Source organism: Oryx dammah, unplaced genomic scaffold, assembly GCF_014754425.2.
Source record: "Oryx dammah isolate SB20612 unplaced genomic scaffold, SCBI_Odam_1.1 HiC_scaffold_26, whole genome shotgun sequence".
NCBI lineage: Eukaryota > Metazoa > Chordata > Mammalia > Artiodactyla > Bovidae > Oryx > Oryx dammah.
This window is the reverse complement of record NW_024070210.1, coordinates 14,200,327-14,223,830: the sequence shown is the minus strand read 5'-3', so window position 1 is coordinate 14,223,830 and position 23,504 is coordinate 14,200,327. Positions and strand designations below refer to the sequence as shown.

The 23,504-nt window shown below is 41.3% G+C and overlaps 1 protein-coding gene across 1 annotated transcript in view; it reads right to left on the bottom strand.

Moving 5' to 3' along the window:
- SPTLC2 (serine palmitoyltransferase long chain base subunit 2) overlaps window positions 1-23,504 on the bottom strand; it is a 103,736-nt gene that overhangs the window by 59,922 nt on the left and 20,310 nt on the right. The window contains exons 2-3 of the mRNA XM_040226000.1: window positions 16,327-16,521; window positions 1,454-1,608 (exon numbers count right to left, since the gene is read on the bottom strand). Coding sequence (XP_040081934.1) covers window positions 1,454-1,608; window positions 16,327-16,521 — 350 coding nt within the window. The remainder of the gene's footprint in view (window positions 1-1,453; window positions 1,609-16,326; window positions 16,522-23,504) is intronic.

The following is a 23,504-nucleotide window of genomic DNA, read 5'->3' as shown; positions in this document are numbered from 1 at the left end:
AATTCCTACACACATATAAAAGGATATACACTTAAGGGTCCTTCAAGTCACTACACAATTCATCCCATGTCCCTTTCTCGGGCACATGGATCAGTGACATTCCACATGGTGGAAGCACAGTCAGCCCTGGACCCCAGAATAAGGACATCACAGTTCAGAGGCTTTACTGGTCTAAGATGGTCATGAAGTATAGACAAAGAATAAACTGCTGCTGTCTTAACTCAGAGATCTGGGGTTTTTAAGATAGGATGAGGTGACCCAATGTGTTCTACATTATATGTATCTATATTGTAGACTACTAAGTAGCCACTACAAATAATGAGCTTGCTGTGAATAGGCACAAGAAAGATGTTACTGATATGTTAGCAAGCAAAAAAGCAAGATGTAAAATACTTTCTACATTAAGATCCCATTCGTGTAAATCAAAATACTGTGTGCTGCTGCTGCTAAGTCACTTCAGTCGTGTCCGACTCTGCGCGACCCCATGGACTGCATGCAGCCTACCAGGTTCCTCTGTCCATGGGATTTTCCAGGCAAGAGTACTGGAGTGGGTTGCCATTGCCTTCTCCTGTAACTGCACAGTGACAACACCAATTCAACTTACTGCTATGGGGGAAAAACACCATTTAATGAGACGTGAAGACAAAGCACAAACCCGACTAAGGGGACACACGCTGTGGACCACAGCACTGCTATGACCAAGTAACATACGACATACATATGCCACAGAAAATATCTGGAGGAATAATATACAATCAGCTGATAACAAGGCTCACCTCTAGGAAGTGAGCATTTGTGGGGAGGTGGATTTGCAAAAGGACAGTGGTTAGTTCTCATAGGGGACTTTCACTTCATTTGTATTATCTTAAAAAAAAAATGACCATACAACCATGAAATGCTTGTACAATATAAACAAAATTTTATGAGTATATAAAATTTTCTAATCTGTGTTCTGTGACAGCCTAGAGGGCTGGCATGGGTAGGAGATGGAGGGAGGTTCAAATGGGAGAGGACATATATATACCTATGGCTGATTCATGTTGATGTATGGCAGAAACTAATTATCCTCCAATTAAAAAAAATTAGTTTTCTAAACAGTTCAATCCATTTAAGTAAAAACACTCCTTGAATCATCTGAGAAATCAAAATATCCATAAATAAATTCAGACACCTGACTCTACTAAACGGCCCAACAAAAAGGACAATTTTTCGTTGTGTGTGTTTTTTTCAGTAAGTCAAATTTTTTTTCAGTTATAATCCAACAGTGGCAGATGTCATAGAGAGATGCATTTTAAAAAAATCTCCAAAACAATGAACAACAAGCAAGAAAGTTAATCATGTTGTATTGTACTCTCAATATTTCTACTCCTGCTTTGACAGAATACTCTAACTGCAATAGAAAATCTTCTGAGGTGAAGAAATCCTCTGAAATAATTCCCCAAGCAAGACTCACTTGAAGGACCAGTTGTAGTCGTGAGACTGTCTCTCCATGATGTCCACCCTGGCTCCGGGCACACTGCAGATGGGCCGGTTCCAGTTGTCTCGGATCCGCATGTAGAGATTCCTCGTGTAGAAGTTCTCGAAATCCTGGTACAAGGACACAAAGTCCTGCCAACGAATGGGGAGATGCCATACGTTTAACTGAGTTTCTCTGCACAACTTCTCTTTTCATATTACAAGAGCACTTTAGAAGGAGACGTCAGTTATTCAGAATTAACTGATAGGGAAAACATTTGGGAAGGCATCCATTCTTTCTGTTGTTTTAAAACAACTCAACCAGATAAAAATCATTTAGCTTTGACCGATAAGCTCTAAGAAAATGGTGGCAAGTAACTACATGACTGCACGAAAGTAGGGTCAAAGAATTTAACTTCGTAAAGCAGGCCTCATAAAAACAAAACTTAGTTGTACAATTCTGTCAATAAATGGTTTTCTTTCCTAATAACCTTAAAAACACTGCTCTCTGCTCCATCTCTGCCCCCATAATGTACTAAGGGAAATGCCATGAAATCCTGTAATTCCAGTTTCAACCAAGAAAAATAATTCCAAAATTAAGATTCCATTCTCTGCATATTTTCAAGGATCAAAAGGAAATTAATCCAAAGAAGAATTATAAATAAGAAAAACTAAAAGGTAGGTTATAGAAAGACACCTATCTTAGGTTTCTTTCCTTGGATGGGAGTCTTTAAAAAAATCTCAAAATGAATTTCCATGATCAAGACCTTAAGACTTTAAAGATCTCCCTTATAAGTTATGCTACAAACTAAGTCTGTAAAAAATACAGTCACAGTGGAGTTTTAATTAAGGCATAATGTTCTACTCAGAACAGAGTGACCAGACCACATGAGGTCTACTTGAAGATAACCAGTAAAAAAAAACAGAAGAAAACTGTACCAGAGTTTTACAACAGTCAGCAAGCTACTGAGCTTCTAGCCCTCAGATCTGGGCTTGGTGCCAACCCAAATTAATCTTTTAAATAAGCTAATCAAAAATATTAAAACTTTAAGCCTTATTCTGTAAAAGATTTTCACTGCTAAAGAAGGCTCTACATAAAACTTTAAAATTAACAACATTCTAGGACATTGGACTCTAAAGTGCCTACTAAATAAGCCTCACAGTAGATAAACATCTCCTTAAATAAAGCTAAAGCAGAGTCACAAAGTTCTCAGGAATTTGTGGTACACCTGATACCATCTCTCCTGCAATTGGTTCTAACATTTACATTTCCTTAAGAGAAAACATCCACAGATGCTCTGTCACAACTGGAAACTTACTACTCAAATATTCGGTGGACCAGAAAGTTTCCTCAGTTTTTTGTGTGCTGTGCTTAGCCACTCAGTTGTGTCCGACTCTTTGTGACTCCATGGACTGTAGCCCACCAGGCTTTTCTGTCCATGGGGATTCTCCAGGCAAGAATAATGGAGTGGGTAGCCTTTCCCTTCTCCAGGGGATCTTCCCAACCCAGGGATCGAACCCAGGTCTCCCACACTACAGACGGATTCTTTACCATCTGAGCCACCAAACTTCCTGACCCAGGAATCAAACCAGGGTCTCCTGCATTGCAGGCAGATTCTTAAAAATAAAAAAACATTTTCATTTTCACCAAGAACTTTACTGAACATATTCACCATTTTGTTCCACTACCTTCTGCTATTTTTCAGGCAACTTCGTAATTCTACCTTCCCTAAACTTTTTATCATTTTGAGCAAAGAACTGTTCCAGGTGCCTTTTACAGTCTTCCAGGGAGTTGAAATTTTTCCTACTAAGAGAATTTTGTAGTTCGAAATAAATGGAAATCCAAAGGCGCGATGTCTGGTGAATACGGTAGATGAATCAGAACTTCCCAGCCAAGCTGTAACAGTTTTTGCCTGGTCATTAAAGAAACATGCAGTCTTGCAGGATCCTGATGGAAGATTGTGCATTTTCTGTTGACTAATTCCAGATGCTTTTTGTCAAGTGCTTTCAGTTGCTCTAAGAGGAAGCAGTACTTCCTGGAATTAACTGGATGAAGACCAACGAAGCCTCTGGTGTTCATTTCCCTTGCCCCAGGATCTCTTTTGTTCCACCATTATTGTACAGTATCCACTTTTCATTGCCCATCACAGCTTGTTATAAAAATGGAACTTTTCATTATATTCCAGTAGAGAATCACACGTGGAAATACAGTTAAGAAGGTTTTTATTCACTTATGTGGAATCCAAACACCAAAGTGACTAACATAACCAAGCAGGTGTAAGCTATTTCCAACGCTTTATCTGGATATTTTGAATATGTTAGCTATCTCCTGTGTGATACAATGTTGGTTGTTCTCAATTAATGTCTCAATTTGACACATTAGTTAATCAACTTCAACTGGTCTCCCCGATGGTAAAGCATCATCCCACGAAAAATCTTCAGCATAAAACTTCATAAACCACTTTTGACAGATAAGTCACGGTACCTTCTCCAGACACCATACAAATATTTTTTTGTGTGTTTCAGCCGCTTCTGGAGAATCCCAGGGACGGGGGAGCCTGGTGGGCTGCCGTCTCTGGGGGTGCACAGAGTTGGACACAACTGAAGCGACTTAATAGCAGCAGCAGCAGCTGCTGCATTGTTACCTTTCTTGAAATAATAAAACATAGAATCTGCCTGCAATGAAAGAGACCCGGGTTTGATCCCTGTGTTGGGAAGATCCCTTTGAGAAGATAATAGCTACCTACTCCACTATTCTTGCCTGGAAAATTCCATGGACAGAGAGGAGCCTGGTGGGCTACAGTCCAAGGGTTGCAAGTCAGACACAACTGAACAACTAACACTTCCACTTTCTTTTTTCAATATAGAGAAAATGTTTTTCTTTTCTCCTCCATCTTCAATATTTAAATAGCTACACAAAAATTCAACAATTTTGATAATTTTATTAAAATGCACACTGATATAACACCTGTCACAATACAACAAAATTTTTGAATGAAGTTAAAGACAACTAAGTGCTACTAGAGCCGGGAAAAACCAAACAAACCTTTTCTCCAGCCCAATAAATAAGAGCAACATTAGGGGCAGAGGAGTAAAAGCTAAGCTTGTACTTCATCGGCAGTGTGAGAGACAGGCTATGATAAGGGATGGCTGTAAAGCTGCTGCTGCTGTCGCTTCAGTCATGTCCGACTCTGTGCGACCCCATAGATGGCAACCCACCAGGCTCCTCCCTTGGGATTCTCCAAGCAAGAACACTGGAGTGGGTTGCCATTTCCTTCTCCAATGCATGAAAGTGAAAAATGAAAGTGAAGTCACTCAGTTGTGTCCGACTTGTAGCGACCCCATGAACTGCAGCCTACCAGGTTCCTCCATCCATGGGATTTTCCAGGCAAGAGTACTGGAGTGGGGTGCCATTGCCTTCTCTAGCTGCAAAGCTAGCATTTCCCAAATGTCTCAAGACAAAACTCCAGGGAATTCCGTGGTGGTCCAGGAATTAAAACTCAGAGTTTCACTGCTGTTGGGCCTGGAACTAAGGTTCCATAAGCTGCACAATGCGGCTAAAAAATAAATAAATAAAACTCCAGCATCCACTGTGTAAAAGGACTTTGGCCCCCATGCAAAGAAGCTTTCTCTGAAAAGCCGAATAATGGGGTCATGTTGGGGTACATACATCCATATAGAAAAATGGCTGAACAAGCCTGTGCTTATTCTGCTTTCAAACCAGTCTTTCAGCCACAGGAGGTAAGTGACACAGATGACAAGAATCCCTGAGGGAATGTTTTACTTGAACTGCAGAGGTCAAAAGCCAGGGGCCCACTTCCTGACAGCTAGTTTACTTCTCTCATGTAAAAACAGGTAAAATAGGTACTAATTATAGTGCAGGGAAGCAATTTTTTAAGAAGAATTAACAATTTTTATCACAACCTAAGTTGAACTTACCAACCATATTATATACAGCCATATTATACACCTTTACACATCTGTACTATGTCCAGATATATGCCCTTCCTTCTTTATCTTATTAGACTGAATCACATTGAAATCATCATTTTAGCAGTTCAAAAATGGTCAGATATTGGTATTTTCATGTGATTTGATGTATATTTATCATTTAAAACGCAACGAAAACAGGAAAACAAATTCACAAACTTAGGACAAAATACCTTAAACACAGTTCAAAGGCGCTATTCATACAGGAAGACTGACACACTCGCTTACTGTAAAAGAGCTTCTTTTCATTAAAAGACACACACGGAAAACCTCTGGCTGATTCACACCGATGTTTGGTAGACACCAACACAATAATGTAAAGCAGTTATTCTTCCGTCAAAAACAAATAAGTTTTTTAAAAAAGATATACAGAGTGGCAAGACAAGTCACAAAATGGGCTTAGACAGCTATAAAAGGTAAGACAAAAATTTCCTATAAACTGTTAAGAAAAAACAAAACAAAAGAGAAACCCATAAGATAAACAGGCCAAAGATTTTAATTGGCACTTCACAAAATAGAAACATCAAATGATCATTAAATATAATGCAAAGGTGTTTAGCTTAATTGGGCAATTGAGAAATGAAAATTAAAACTACAATGAGGTACTAGACATAAATACACCAGGACTGGCAAACAAAAGTTAATTCTGACAATAGTAATTGTTGGTTAGGATGTGGAACAATGAGAACTTTCAAACGCAGCTGGTAAGTATAAAAAATAGTACAATCACTTTGAAAAACAGTTTGTCACTATCTAGTAAAGATGAAGACATGCATATTCTATAACCCATGTATTCTAAGACTTGACAAATTCATAGATACATGTTTAGGAAACATATCAGAAAGTTGACAGCACCTTTATGAGTCATGACAAAAACTGGAAAAAAAAAAAAGCCTCAATGTCCACTGATACTAGAGTGGATAAACCTTAGTAGTTATACTCTTACACTGGGATTCTATACAGCAAAGAGAACAAATGAAGCAGAAGTGCACCATAAAACAGCTGAATCCTATGCTGAATACATAAACTAAGGCACAAAAATACATACAATGCAAATCCATTTTTAGAATGTTCAAAACTGGGCTTAACTAAGTTTTATTGCTTATAGATATACATGCAGATGATAAAACCATAAAGAAAAGTCAAGACAATCGCTAGCCTAGGGGAGAGGGAAAAGGCAGGACTGAAAATCAGGGACATGTGGGGGTGTGGTTTCTGAGGTGACAGCAATGTGTTACCTCTAAGGTGGCAGTTTCATCACTGCTCACTTGTATAAGCACTCATTACAACCACATCCACGTTTTTATTAACCTTTCAAGACGTGTGTTGTACATATGTATATATTGGTTATATATAAACAATGAACAGGTTAAAAAGTAAGTGAAGTGAAAGCGAAGTGGCTCAGTCGTGTCCGACTCTTTGCGACCCATGGACTGTAGCCCACCAAGCTCCTCCATCCATGGGATTCTCCAGGCAAGAATACTGGAGTGGATTGCCATTTCCTTCTCCAGGGGATCTTCCCGACCCAGGGATCGAACCCAGTCTCCCACACTGCAGGCAGACGCTTTAAACTCTGCACCACCAGGGAAGCCCTTAAATACAAGAATCCAAGTACTAACATCAAAGATTTCAAGGGAGGAAAGGAAGCCAGGTTGAAAGAAGAGGGAGGAGGCGGGAGAGCAGGGGTGAAAGGGGTGGCCTTACAGACATCTCCTGCCACCTACAGATACCCAGGCATTATGGGATTTTTCCCTGGGCCTCCAAAGAAAGGAAGACTGGAACTCGGCCCTACCAGAAATCAGACCAGACCAGAACCAGAATTCAAGTTCTCTGCCAAGAGGAGATGATCAGTCTCCAATCCTCAGCTCAGGCCGAGGGCCCTTCAACCAGATTCCTATGTCTAGGACGCAGGAAAGTAAAGGAAAAAGAAAAGAAAAGACCATTTTCCAATAAATCTCAAACAAAAGTTTTACATGACAGAGTCTGTTGAACTGCCTGGCTCAAAAGTGTGTAATCCAATTTGCTATAACATCTGACCACAAGAAAACCCACTGTGTCTGCTGGCACTAAGGCACGTGGCTATTTGGGAAACATCAGGGTGCTTCCAAACCTTTGGCCACTGAAACTGAAGGTTACACACCTGAAACCTTTTCTTTAAAAATGCTCTAGAGTTCCAGAAAAACATCTATTTCTGCTTTATTGACTATGCCAAAGCCTTTGATTGTGTGGATCACAACAAACTGTGGAAAATTCTGAAAGAGATGGGAATACCAGACCACCTGACCTACCTCTTGAGAAACCTATATGCAGGTCAGGAAGCAACAGTTAGAACTGGACATGGAACAACAGACTGGTTCCAAATAGGAAAAAGAGTACATCAAGGCTGTATATTGTCACCCTGCTTATTTCACTTATATGCAGAGTACATCATGAGAAACGCTGGGCTGGAAGAAGCACAGGCTGGAATCAAGCTTGCCGGGAGAAATATCAATAACCTCAGATATTCAGATGACACCACCCTTATGGCAGAAAGTGAAGAGGACCTAAAAAGCCTCTTGATGAAGGTGAAAGAGGAGAGTAAAAAAGTTGGCTTAGAGCTCAACATTCAGAAAACGAATATCATGGCATCTGGTCCCATCACTTCATGGGAAATAGATGGGGAAACAGTGGAAACAGTGTCAGACTTAATTTTTGGGGGCTCCCAAATCACTGCAGATGGTGACTGCAGCCATGAAATTAAAAGACACTTACTCCTTGGAAGGAAAGTTATGACCAACCTAGACAGCATATTCAAAAGCAGAGACATTACTTTGTCAACAAAGGTCCGTCTAGTCAAGGCTGTGGTTTTTCCAGTGGTCATGTATGGATGTGAGAGTTGGACTCTGAAGAAAGCTGAGTGCCGAAGAATTGATGGCGTTTGAACTGTGGTGTTGGAGAAGACTCTTTAGAGTCCCTTAGACTGCAAGGAGATCCAACCAGTCTGTTCTAAAGGAGATCAGTCCTGGGTGTTCACTGGAAGGACTGATGCTGAAGCTGAAACTCCAGTACTTTGGCCACCTCATGCGAAGAGTTGACTCACTGGAAAAGACCCTGATGCTGGGAGGGATTGGGGGCAGGAGGAGAAGGGGACGACAGAGGATGAGATGGCTGGATGGCGTCACCAACTCGATGGATATGAGTTTGGGTAAACTCTGGGAGTTGGTGATGCACAGGGAGGCCTGGTGTGCTGTGATTCACGAGGTCACAAAGAGTCGGACACGACTGAGCGGCTGAACTGAACTGAACGCTGTTTACAGGTTACTACAGTACTGTTGAGACATTTCATGGTGATAAACAGGATGACTGACTGACTGACTGTGTGTGTGCTCAGTCATGTCTGACTCTTTGAGATGCCATGGACTACTCCGCCAGGCCCCCTGTCCATGGATTATCCAGACAAGAACACTGGAGTGAGTTTGCTATTTCCTCCTCCAGGGGATCTTCCCAGCCTAGGGATTGAATCCCTGCAGGTCCTGCATTAACAAGTGGGTTCTTTACCACTGAGCCACCTAGGAAGCATGATAAAGAGGATATTGCATATCAAAGACAGGCTAATGATAAAAAGTCTTTAATGGTCTAAATTTTTATTTGCGCAACACCTCTTCTAGAGAAGGAAATAACCTCATAAGGTATGTCCAGATATAGGTGAAACATGACAAAATTGTTTCAATACGTTAATTAAGAGAATTTGAAAATCCTGTATAATTCCCACCTGAAGTAACGAAAATGAAAAGCAATCCAAAAAAGAGGGAATATATGCATATGCATAGCTGGCTCACTTTGCTGTACAGCAGAAACTAACACAACATCGTAAAAAGGAACTAAACTCCAATAAAAATTAATTAAAAAAAAAGCCTTATGTGGCTAGGGGTATTACAAACTAACAATGTCACCTCTAACTCTACTTAATGAAGACAATCAGGTGAAATAACCTGAGAAAAGTTATTAAGCTGGTGACTTTAAAATCTCTGAATTGTGGTCAAGAGCTTTCCCTATTATTCATGTAAGTCATATTACTTACTGTGTGTTCTTCCATGCTTTTAATGTTATAGGAGGTCACTTCCTTGCTGTTTCTGTAACATCAGTGAAGGCATAAAACGAGATCTCAAGATTAGAGACATTTGTTTTCTCTAAATCTAAAAGTGGGTCATCTGTGTGTCTGCATCTGAATATGTATTCACAAACACACACACGACTGTGAATACATCAATTCAAAGCCCAGAACTTTTCACTGTAATTATTACCACCACTCACATCTTAGCACTCACCTCTTAAACACTTAACTGAATGTGTAATATGATACATTAACATGTGCCAAGCAGTCTTTCAGGCATCGATTATACGGTGAAGAAAAAGAAAGTAATACTCTTTGCCTTTGTGGAATTTATGCTTTAGTGGAAGAAACAGATACCAAGACACATGTAGAAAATATAAAGTATGTCAGTAGTGAAAGGTGCTAATGAAAACAAAAATGAAACAGAGAAGCAGGATGTAAAATGCTGGCGTCATGCTCAAATTTAGCTAGGGTGGCCAGGGTACAATAAGGAAGAGAAGGCAAGGAAACCATTCACAAGACTACCTAGGGCAGAGCTTTCCTGGCAGGTGAACAGCAAGTGCAATGGCACTGAAGCAAGAGTATACTTACTTAGAGCTTTGAAGGAAATGCAAAGAGACCAGTGTGCCTGGAGCAGAGGAGTGAGAGGCTAAGTAAGCAATAAATTATTCCTAGGTGATAAATTAAGATTGATAAAAAGGGGTGAAGTCTGCATTTCCTAATGGACCACAAAAGGCATATGCCAAAAAGAAGAACAGAGGATTAACTCCAAAGCCTAAGCAACTGGAAGAAGAGAACTGTTATTCAGGGAGATGGGGAAGACTGCTGGCTGATTAGAAAAGGGTATGCCCGCTCAGTTTTAGACACGCAGAGTTTGCGGGGCCTATGTGGAGATGCAAGTGGGCAGCTACCTACAGAGTGTAGAGCCCAGTGAGGGAGACAGTGCTGGAGACATGTATTTAGACATTCTCGTCGTACAGAGGGGCACTGAAAACCAAAAGAGCGGATGAAATCACCAAGGGAGTGAGTGCAGATGAGAAGAGAAGAGGACCAAGCATGAAGCCTGCGCCACAACCTACACCAACACCGAGAAGTTGGGCAAATGACAAGGATGCAAGAGGAGAGGATGAGAGAAAACAGCCAGAAAGACAGGAGGAGACACAGGCCATCAGGTCCAGGAAACCAAGCGAGCAGAATGCTTCAGAAGGAGCGAGCGATCAGATGGGTCAAATGCAATCAGGTCCAGGAAACCAAGCGAGCAGAACGCTTCAGGAGGAGGAAGCGATCAGCTGGGTCAAACGCTGCTGAGAGGCCAAACAGGACGAAGACTGGGAAAGGACTATCAGCTTTCGCAATACAGGAACTGTTTCAGTTGGAGTGGTAGGGGCAAAATCTGGACTGGAGTGGGTTCAGTGGAGAGCAGAAAGACATTGCTCCATCGAAGAACTCTGCTTTAAAAGAAGAAAGGAGGCATAAATGAGGAGAAAGGATCGAGAGAAGGTTTTTTTCTGAGATGGGAGAAATAACCATCTATGCTACTTGCAATGATGCGATACAGGACAAACAGGCAAAGCTGATTCAGGAATCCCAGAGGCCAGCACTGATTGTGCAGTGATCAGGAGCAGAGCACTGGCCTGTGTTATCTGTGACCAGCTCTACTGGACAGCCTGGACAGCCACACTTAGGTAGAGAAGACCGTTTTTTTACATCTTCAGTCATCTACTACCAAAGATGTCATGACATTTTCCAAAAGTTTTAATGAGAACCAACAAAACCAAAATATAGCTTGAAATCTGAGGAAACCTCAACATGGTTTCTTACACTGGGATCTAAGAGCTGTTGAGAGGGCTTACAGGTAGTCTCTGGGACCTATGAATTTTATTATTGTTTTTAAACTTTATCGTAATAAGCATTTTGAAATCGGTTTGCCAGTTTGACACAGCAATGGTACTCAATTTAAACTCAGAAAGAATGACTGAGGATAGGGGATAGGACACCTGATTTTTAAACTTTCACATTCTGAGTTAATAGTAAAAAACAGTTCCAAACTGCTGAATGCAAAGAACAGCTAAATAAACAGAGACCTCAAGATTCAAGTCAAAAAAACTTCCTAAAAAAGCTACATTGTTGCTATAAACAAAAAAGCCTAGCAGGTGGCAGGGAAACTCTTACAAACCTAGCAACATCACCAGTGCAAAAGGGGAAAGTGGTAACATTCAATAAAACTCTTTAAAAAGGTTTATTCTGGATTTAGATTCCCAGTGAGAAATCCCTAGAAGAAATAAAAACAGATGACTATTCTATACAATGAAATATGATTTAGCAAAAAAATGAACAATTGAAATACTACACCATGGGGCTTCTCTGGTGGCCCAGACAGTAAAGAATCTTACCTGTGATGCAGGAGACCTGGGTTCAATCGCTGGGTCAGGAAGATCCCCTGGAGAAGAGAATGACACCCCACTCCAGTACTCTTGCCTGGAGAACCCCATGGACAGAGAAGCCTGGTGGGCACAGTCCATGGGGTTGCAAAGAGTCAGACACAACGGAGTGACTAACACTTTCACTTTTTTTCACTTTTTATACATGGATGAACTCCAAAAACATTCCAAGTGAAAGAAGCCAGACACAAAAAATTACACATTGTATAATCCCATTTATATGAAATGTCTAGAGATGGGAAGTAGATTAGTGGCTACTGAGCGTGGGGTGAGGGAGGAAGGGAGATTGTTATTGGATATGGGTTCCTTTTTCAGATAATGAAAACGCTCTAAGATTAGCTTATGGTGCTGGCTGTACCTTTTCTGTAAATAGTAATAAAAATCATTCAACTGTACGTTTTACACAGGTGCTCTTCATGGTATATAAATTATATCTCAATAAAGCTGTTAAAAAACAAAAGCAGGGGACTTCCTTGGAGGTTCGGTGGTAAAGTATCCACCTGCCAATGCAGGAGACACAGGTTCGATCCCTGATGAGGGAAGATCCCACATGCTGCGGGGCAACTGAGCCCATGCTCTGGAACCTGAGCTGCAGCTACTGAGCCCATGTGCCGCAGCTGCTAAAGCCGTAAAGCCCGTGCTCCCCAACAAGGCCACACGAGAGGCTCGAGCGCCGCAACTAGAGAGCAGCTCTCGCAGTAACGAAGACCCAGCACAGACGAAATTAAATGAATAGATAAGCATTAGAAGAAAAAAAAAGTGTTGGATAACGAACAAGGGCCTACTGTAGACCACACACAACTCTGGCCCAATGTTATGTGGCAGCCTGGATGGGAGGGGAGTTTGGGGGAGAATGGATACAAGTATATGTATGGCTGAGTCCCTTCGCTGTCCACTTCAAACCATCACGATATTGTTAACTGGCGATGTGCTGTGCTTAGTTGCTCAGCTGTGGCCGATTCTTTGCAGCCCACCAGGCTCCTCTGTCCATGGGGATTCTCCAGACAAGAATGCTGGAGTGGGCTGCCACTTCTTTCTCCAGGTAACCTTCGTGATGCAGGGACTGAACCTGTGTCTCCAGCATTGCAGGCAGATTCTTTACCGCTGAGCCAGCAGGGAAGGCCATGTGGTAACTAGCCACCATAATTTGCTCCTGACTTCTAGGTATTTCCTATTTAGATGTTGGAACATTTTTATTAACTCAAGTTTTACTGTATCTATCACATACATGTTTCTGAACTACTAGCTTCACCTCACATAATAAAGAAATCAGACTGAGAAAAACACATTTTCATCCAAAACACCACCAGTAACAGAGAATCAAGCAATAAAGAATTCCAATAATTTTATGCAAGTTATGTAAAACAGAACATACTTATGCAAAACTCACCTTTACTAGCAAGACTGTGTGGTTCATTTCTACCCAAAGCAACATAGAAAGAAGAACTAACATAAATAGTTTAAGCAGGTTCTCTTTTGTAATGGAATGAGAGAAAAAATAAGGATGTGGTTGGTTACAAGCACCACTCACTCAGGGAAATAAGAAAGTAACAACGTTATATCTGCATTTTAGGATCCTAAGCAAGCACTTTCTCTCCCCTCTTTCCGGTGCAACAGTTTTAAAATGGTCTATCCCTCTCACTACATCTAATCCAGCATAAGAAAACACACACAATCTACCATAAAGCCAAAGAAGCCTTCCTTCCCTTCTAAAAGCTGAACTGTTACAAGAAAATGGCAGAATTCAGGTTTTAGCTGCTAATGCCAACTACTATGAAAATCCTACTGAAATGGATTTGAACGGTTGAGTACAATCGTCCCATGAACAAACTCTATAGGTAAATGTCCCCTCTGTTCTATATACTTCCTCCCGTTACTTCCTTCAAGAATTATTTCCTGATTCACTCTGTGCTACTCAGCTTACTTTTTTGTTCCACGTCTGCATACAATCCAAGTACTATTTACCTGCACAGTGCTTTGCAAAGGCCCACAATTTTGAAGTGTTTGTGTTTCCTCAACAGAATCAGATTTAAGAAGAAAATCTACGTGTTCCAATCCTTCTACACAAAGCAAAGTACACGCACAGGCAGTCCCAATGCTTCCAAACAGTCAATTTACCCTCTGGAGACTGAAACAAGTTCCGAAGACAATGTCCTCCTTCACAAAGGAGTTCAGATGCATCCCAGGGGTTCATCTGTTCTTCCACCACACAGTGAGAGCGCGCACCAGCTGTGCACACTCTCCAGTCACTCCCCTGCTCAAAACCGCCTCGGACCTCTCACTGCCTATCAAACATTCAAACACAGCTTCTCACACGTGCACTTCCTGGGCTCTCCCAAACACTCCCCGCACCTCTGCCTACACTTCTACCCCCTCAGCAGCAAATCTCTCTACACCACAATTCGCGCTCCCCCCACCCCCGGCTGTACATGTCAATCATTAGGTTGCCATAGTGTACAGACACTATGAGAGGTCCCTGTAGATAAAGATTTTCTAGTCTGAACATTCAGTGAATAAAACTTTAGTTCCCAGTCACCACCAGCACCACCAATTCAGTCTAATAAGGAAGATATTGGTTTGTACATTAGTTATCGTGGTACTGTAACAAGACAGGAAGTAGATAGTAAGCTAATAACCGATAGTGGGTAAACCAAACCTGAAGGGTGTGAAAAATCAGTACTGTGGATGCAACTCACCAGAAAGCCTACTTGGGATACACAGGGGTAGAGGGGTGGGGAAAGAAGTGAATAAAAGAAATTTAATTTGTTCTAGTTTTAATGATGAAAATTAGTCTGGCGTTCAGAGTGAGTTCTAGAGTTCAGAAAGCAGGGTTTTGCTTGCGTTAGCTAGGGTAACAAAGAAGGGCAGCTTGTGGCTCTGGGGCTGGGGAGGGGACAGCATGGTTGACTGAGAGAAGAGGGCCTGGCTCCTCAGCTCTCCCAGTTTCAGGATCCCCAAGGTTTCGCCTCCTAGGAGCCGAGGACGCCCTTTCCTTCCCCGTGTTTCCTGTGCCTTACTCCCCTTTCCGCGTCTCGCCATCCACTCCCAGTATCACTGCCCCCTCTCAGTGCTGGTCTCACTGCTGCCACACTTGCCTCGCTCCTCCTATGCCCCATGGAAGTGAGAGGTTTGGTGGGCCACAAGCGCCCAACTTCTGAATCCCTTCTCTGATCAAGCACATGCCCTGGCCTGGAGGGCCACCCTCTCCATACTTCACAAGTGAGAACACTCAAGTTTGCTTTTTACAAGATCGGACATTATTTCACTCTGATTCTATTTACTTATTTTTTCAATGGAAAAAGGAAAAAAAAAACATTTATTATGGGAAAAAGAAAATCTTTTATAATTTTAAATAATTAAATCAAAAAACTTTAAAAATGCCCATAACGAAAGTTTTGGTTTGGCAAAGAACATACTGTTGTTCCTCAGCACAAGACAACTTAGGCTTTGTTTGTATTTTATTGGAGTATAGTTGATTTACAACAATTTTTTAAAGAGTAGATAATACATGTATATTATATTTAACTACAGAGGCACAAAGGAGTATGCAGAGAAAAGTGAAGTGAGGGGAAAGAGGGTCTCCTCCCCGAGACAATCATCACATCTCTGTTTACCACGGCTAAAACAAGACTGCTCGCCATGGAAACAGGGGCTCAGCCACACTCTGCTTCAGGGTTTGCGTTTTTTGGGGGTAGAGGCAACCTGTGAACAAGACAGGCGTGTACAACATGTCTATGACAAAACACAACATGCGTTCTGAAGAACACGGTCTTTCCTGAAGACTGGAGACACAACTTGGACACCATGTGGTGCTGTCAACAGAAAGGGCATGGCTTCTGGCTCTTCACAGGCCTGCCTCCACAAGCCAGTTCTAACATCACTCATCTTGGGAAACATCACTTAACCTGTGAACTGCAGCTCTCTTGGCCATGAAGTAAGTACAGATGTTTCATTCTTTGATTTCTCTGTGACTTCACCTTTGTCCTCACTTTCCTTGTGGAATGTTTTCATTTAACTGCGTCTAGATTATTATCATTTTTTAAAACTTTAATGTAGGGACTTCTCTGGTGGTCCAGTGGCTAAGACTCTGAGCTCCCAATGCAGGCGGCCTGAGTTCAATCCCTGGTCAGGGAACTAGATCCCACATGCCACAGCTAAAGAACCCACATGCTTCAGTGAAGACAGAAATCACACAGGCTGAAACTAAGACCTGGCAAAGCCAAATAAATAAAATTAAAAAAAAAAAAAAAAACAACTTTAATGTATACCCAAATGCCTAGAGAAAAAAATGAGTGAAAACAGCAAGATAAGAGGCTTTCGTTTTCAGAATTGAAGACTGACAATTACCTTTTGTTCCTCTCTTTCGGTTGCATGGTGACACTTTTCAATTCTCCAATGCCTCAAGAAATCTCGAAGATATCCAAAGAGAGTAAGGACACCATACCCCACATAAGTAAGTACAGCAACCAGCATTGGTGTTTCTTCAAAACCTTCATTAAAGGGTCTTTTATACAGTCCTCCATTTTGTGTAACATGATGTACCTAAAAGGGAAGTTAAAAATGTTTATTTCAGTCATGGTAAGAAGAAGATTACTACTTAAAATCTCTACTACTACTTAAAAAGTCCCTACAGATGTGTAACCTTCAGAATTCTCTAAGTAACTGTCAAAAAAAAAAAAAATCCAAACATCCATTAAGTTCTAAGCAGGGCATAAATCTTTTCAATGGAAATAAGTTTCAAGTTATATATACTTCAGATGAACAGCAAAGAGAAACAAAGGAAGAAGGACTGTCTAAGAAAAACGCTTAACACTGATTTCTATCGTTTTATTTTACGAAAGAGACCCTAAAATGGTATAGTTGGAGAATGCATAATTTTCTTTGTTTTAATGAAGAAAACAGAAATGGACAAAGAAAAAGCCTGTTCTGAAAACAGCATATTAGCTTACAAATTATCAAAAGTAAATTCAGTTTTAGAATAAAATAAAACATTCATAAATGTTTTACTAGCTTATATTCTTAAAGTCATCAAGCCATAGCATTTCAAATAATTATCACCATGAGGCCCTATGAAAACACATAGTTTATACTGCCCTTTGTTGTTAGTGCTAACACAAATAAATTATGTGCAGAGTAAAATGCTTACATAAGAGTGATCCAGCATTCTATAAAGCAAGAAGAAAATGAAATCTAACACAAGGGGAAAAACTGTGAGCGTGATCAGTAACAGTCCTGAAATCATTCTGTTCTCCTTCATCCTGACCTAGTGACTCTTTCTAAACACTGTAAGATTATGCCTAGCTTCCTTTTTTAGGGATATCCAAAATTTAACACAAAAACAACAAGGTACTATACTTTTGATCCCATAGGTGAAAACTTTTTACTCTTTGTTCAATTTAAATGGAAATGTTGCTTTAGAGTAAATTTCCACTGAAGTAGTTTGTATGTACTTTTAACTCTGAAACAACGAACTGCTGTGAGGATGGTCAATCACAATTTCAGTTCAGTTCAGTTGCTCAGTGAGTCTGACTCTTTGCGACCCCAGGGACTGCAGCACGCCAGGCTTCCCTCTCCATCACAATTTATAATCACAGTTTACCAGGAACATATATTTTCAATTCTCATATATTTTCAATTTCAACTGTACTCGAGTTAAGAATTCCAAAGGAATAGAAGACTCTTTCCTGGCCTCTCAGGCAACCTGATCCAAGGACTAAATATATTTTAGATTTCTGTATCCTGGGAATGTTAGCTTGAGAAAGCTACTAGAATGCTACAGAACAGTTTGGGAAGAACTTACTGTATTTTATGGAGGAAAGACATTTTCATAGGCAAGATACATGGAATCTGTTGGTACTATTTCAATTTGATGCCTAAAGAACTTCTGAAAACTATTCATAAAACTGACTTAAGTCTTTATCAATCTCTTCCCCAGAGATGGAAGTCTGTGTTAACATCTAGTGCATAATAAACTTTTATGCAAGAGCAAAGCTGTAATGTGTCTAGAACAGAATAGTTAAAAATAAGTCAATATTTGAAGATTAAAAACTTGTTTAAAAGTAATAACATATAAGCAAGCTATTAAGCTGGACAAAGCAAAATCAAGATCACTTAAAACACAAGAAAAATAACATCCTGATCCTTTAAAAAAAAAAAAAAACTATAAAAATATTCTGCCATAAGAACACTGTGTTTGAATACCAGTACCTAACTCACCTTTTAACTCTGAAATTGTTTAAACTGTTTTTTCTCAATAGAACATACGAATAAGAAGGCAATTTTCAGAGCTCCTATGTCTCTAACAAATGTGTGGAGATACATATGCCAGGAATGCAGTGGGTGGATCTCTTTAAAAAAGATATTTGCCTTTATTTTCAGACACACCCAAACCAGCAAGACCATGTAAATTTACACAGTTGACTGAACTGAGCAGGAAGTAGGACGTTTAATCCTTAGTTTGCTTTGAAATATTGTGTGATTCTCTCATAGCTTCATTTAATAAAATTAAATGCATTTTAATGCATTTAACTGAGATTCAACTGTGAAGCAACTTCTATAACATGGCCTCAGTCAAAGCACATGTCTGTGAGTCACTCGGTTGTGCCGAACTCTTTGTGACCCCAAGGACTGTAGCCTGCCAGGCTCCTCTGTCCATGGGATTCTCCAGGCAAGATTATTAAGGCAAGAATACTGGAGTGGGTCGCCAGTTCCTTGTCCAGGGGAGCTTCCCAACCCAGGTCTCCCACATTGCAGGCAGATTCTTTACCATCTGAATGCTAAATCTGAACTCTGATGTGATTCAAATAAAAATAATGGTGTTATCACCCTATATGTGTATAATATTCCATAAGGGAAAGCACCAGATTTCTGTTCACTGTACAACTAGCACTCAGGATAGGATTTATTAAGTGCTAACAACATTCAGAAAACTAAGATCATGGCACTGGTCCCATCACTTCATGGGAAATAGATGGGGAAACAGTGGAAACAGTGGCTGACTTTATTTTTTGAGGCTCCCAAATCACTGCAGATGGTGACTGCAGCCATGAAATTAAGACACTTGCTCCTTGGAAGAAAAGTTATGACCAATCTAGACAGCATACTAAAAAGCAGAGACATTACTTTGCCAACAAAGGTTCGTCTAGTCATAGCTATGGCTTTTCCAGTAGTCATATGTGGATGTGAGAGTTGGACTATAAAGAAAGCTGAGCGCCGAAGCATTGATGCTTTAGAACTGTGGTGCTGGAGAAGACTCTTGAGAGTCCCTTGGACTAGAAGGAGATCCAACCAGTCCATCCTAAAGGAAATCAACTCTGAATATTCATTGGACAGACTGACGCTGAAGCTGAAGCTCCAATATTTTGGCCACCTGATGCAAAGAACCGACTCATTTGAAAAGACCCTGATGCTGGGAAAGATTGAAGGTGGGAAGAGAAGAGGACAACAGAGGATGAGATGGTTGGATGGCATCACTGACTCAATGGACATGAGTCTGAGTAAACTCTGGGAGTTGGTGATGGACAGGGAGGCCTGGCGTACTGCAGTCCATGGGGTCACAAAGAGTCGGACATGACTGAGCGAATGAACTGAACTGAACTGAACAAACAGTAAGTACTCAATTATGTTTCCTTCTGGGATTCCCTGGCGGTCCAGTGGTTAGGACTCTTGTGTTTTCACTGCCATGGATATGGATTCAATTCCTGGTTGGGAAACTAAGATCCCACAAGCCAAGCGGGAAGTGGCCTTTTATTACCATTTGTATTACAGAAAGTTGGCACCTTGTAGGAGCTCAACAAATATCTGTAAATGAAAATGTACATTACGATCTTTGCTCTGTCACAGAAGGGGTTAACTTACAGGGATTGCCCAATTAATGTTACGACATCCCTAGAACTCAGATCTGACACTTTCTAGCCTCAACTGAACCGGAGATCAAGTTCACTCTAAACAAACACAGGTTATAAGCCCTTACAGGGTTATTTCATATTCTGGACTCACCACGCAAGAGGGCTCCTAAGAGACCTTTCAATCGTTGTAACTTGATAATTATACTGACAACAAGGCAATAAAAAAATTGGCATTTTACTCCCTCCAGGTTAACAAATTTTACATTGAGCAGACCAGAGTGTGACACTGTTAGTACTCATCATCAAGGGAAATTTAAGAATGCCAATGAACAGCAAGATACATTGGCTTGAATGGTAATATTTTTTTCCTAAAATAAAAAAGGCAAATAAAAAAAATTTAAGTCAAGACTGTAAGTACACACCATAAAACATGATGAAGCCTCCTGATGAAAGTGAAAGAGAAGAGTGAAAACATCAAGCTTCTTCATGAAAGTGAAAGAGGAGAGTGAAAAAGTTGGTGTAAAACGCAACATTCAGAAAACTAAGATCATGGCATCTGGTCATCACTTCATGGTAAACATATGGGGAAACAATGGGAACAGTGACAGACTTTATTTTCTTGGGCTCCAAAATCACTGCAGTGAAATTAAAAGACACTTGCTCCTTGGAAGAAAAGCTATGACCAACCTAGACAGCATATTAAAAAGCAGAGACATTACTTTGACAACAAAAGTCCATCTAGTCAAGGCTATGGTTTTTCTAGTAGTCATGTACGGATGAGAGAGTTGGACTATAAAGAAAACTGACCACCGAAAAACTGATGCTTTTGAACTGTGGTGTTGGAGAAGACTCTTGAGAGTCCCTTGGACTGCAAGGAGATCCAACCAGTCCATCCTAAAGATCAGTCCTGAATATTCTTTGGAAAGACTATGCTGAAGCTGAAACACCAGTACTTTGGCCATCTGATGTGGAGAACTGACTCATTTGAAAAGACCCTAATGATTGATTGAAAGACTGAAGGTAGAAGGAGAGGGGATGACAGAGGATGAGATGGCTGGATGGCATCACCAACTCGACATCAGTCTGAGTAAACTCTGGGAGTTGGTGATGGACAGGGAGGCCTGGCGTGCTGCAGTCCATGGGGTCGCAGTGTCAGACACGACTGAGTGACTGAACTGAAAAAACATGACTTTTAGAACAGAGGTGCCTGGTGGGCTACAGTCTGTGGGATCACAAAGAGCTGGATGTGACTGACAGACTGAGCACACTCAGGAGGGCCTTGGGCAGGATGCTAGGGGCTGAGTGCTTGCGTCTCTGCCCCCATTCAGATGTTAAAGGCCTAAGCCTTTCAGTGGGAAGGTGTCTGAAGGCGGGGCCTTTGGGGGATAAATCTGTTTAGGTCCCTTTTGATGTGAGTGTGTTCAGTTGTGTCCAACTCTTTGTGACCCCATGGACTGTAGCCCACCAGGCTCCTCTGTCCACGGGGTTTTCCAGGCAAGAATACTGGAGCAGGTTGCCATTTCCTCCTCCAGGGGATCTTTCCAGACCAGGGAACTAACCCGAGACTCCTGTGTCTCCTGCACTGGCAGGTGGGTTCTTTACCACTGTGCCACCTGGGAGGCCCTTGATGTGACTGTTGTTGTTTAGTCACTAAGTCATGTCTGACTCTTTAGCAACCCCAGGGACTGTAGCTTGCTAGGCTCCTGTCCACGGGGTTTCCCAGTAATCCCAAGAATACTGGAGTGGGTTGCCATTTCCTTCTCCAGGGGATCTTCCCAACCCAAGGATCGAACCTGCATCTTCTGCGCTGGCAGGCAGATTTTTTACCACCAGGGAAGCCCATCTGATGATCTCAGAAGAAGAGCAGGCAGAGATCTCCACTGAGGAAAGGCCATGTGAGCATACTATGAGAAAGTGTTCAGCGCATATTCTAAAAACAAAGACATCCTCTTACCTAACTACAGGACAATTATCAAAATCAGGAAATTGTTAGAATACTAATATGGACTTTATTTAGATTTTGCTAATTGTCCTAAGAGTGTCTTTTGTGGCAAAAGAAAGATCTGGATAATGTATTGCATTCTCTTTCCTTTCAGAAAAGAAAAAAAAAGGGGGTGGGTGGGTGGGTGGTTTCATTGTAAAATAACTAGAAGGAATAAGCCTGAGCAGAGGTTTCAAGAATCCCAAAAAAGCAAACAAAGCAACTATGCAATGAAGCAATAATGAGGAAGTAATTATTGGAAAATGGAACCTTACGTTTGTGATATAAACACAAAATCACAGCAGCATGATTTCTTTTAAAGCAAACACACACGTTCCCACTCAGCGTGACAGCAGGATCACAGGACCTGCCTTATCACCACAGAACGTGTCCACCTGGCGGAGAGCTTGGGACGGACATTACTTTAAAAACTAAAGTTCAATATGAACCACCCATTATGCCTCAGCCATCAAAGGACTGTTATGTCTTTTCTTTTAAATGAACCCCATTCATTTCCAGCGATATGCTGTGTTGTTCCTTAAAAATCAGTTCTGCTGAAATGGTCTTTTCTTGGAATTTCCTGCAATGTACTAGCCTCTCTCTACTGCCTACCACACATACTAGAGAAAATAGTTTGGAGCTTTACGCCCATCACACAAGCTATGCGACACTCTGAACGTGTTATTTCCAGAAGTGTCCTCACTTTGAAAAGCAGGGAGTCCACATTTTTTTTTCTTGCAGTCTGGATAAACTGATTTCTTGTTGATTAGTATCTCAGAAGGAATGGACTAAGAAATGCTTCCAGAGCCAGCTATATTTTCACATGACCATATTCCTCCTGCAAACTCCAAGTTTGTACACTCTGCATGATTTCAGACTGCGGCCCCCTGTGTGCTCTGGGAAGTGGTGCTCCGCACGGGAGTTACTATCATCACCCACTACCTGCATCTCTGTAGCACTCCTGTCTCCAGGTAAGCATCGAGGTATGAAGGATGAACGTCACAGGAGATGGTGTGCCAGGGCAGGTCTGAGCAAATGTCACATCTTCCCTGAGGTCTCTCCAGCCTCTAGCGTGTTCTGGGCCTGTAACGCAGTGCTTGCCACCCTGGCTTTGTAGTGGCCGCAAACTGGAAAGGCCACCAGAGTCACATCAGTCTCCCTTTTCTGGGAATACTCCCTCACACCAGGGATGGGCGCCTGGTGGTCACCCCTGTGCAGTAGGACCCGACTTCCTGGCTCCCAACTGGCTGGCACAGGGGTAGGCAACTCTGCCAAAATGAACCCAGTTAACTCTGTCGCGCAGGGATTTAAAATTTCATTGGTGAAGGAGTCTGAAGGGCACTGGACTGCCAACATCCTGGGGAAAAGGTCCACAACCAGCTCCAGGGAGTAACTCCCAAGCACTGTGTTATTTCCTGTCATTTCACCTTTTCTGAGTGGTTCATCAATGCCTCCCCACTCCCTCCTTCCGCTTTTGCTTCTATACTCATCATCCTGATAATAAGTCGCCTTTTTGTCCAGTGAGAGTCAGTTGCTATCAACTGAAATAAATTTAACAGACACAGATTCTGTGTTAAAAATACTTTAGAACTTTTTTCCTGCACTCACTAGCTTTTTGTATGTTGGCACAGCCTGAAAACTTTTAGGGCTTTAGTAAATTTTAAAAACTGGCTCCCCCGCCTCAAAAAAAAAAAAAA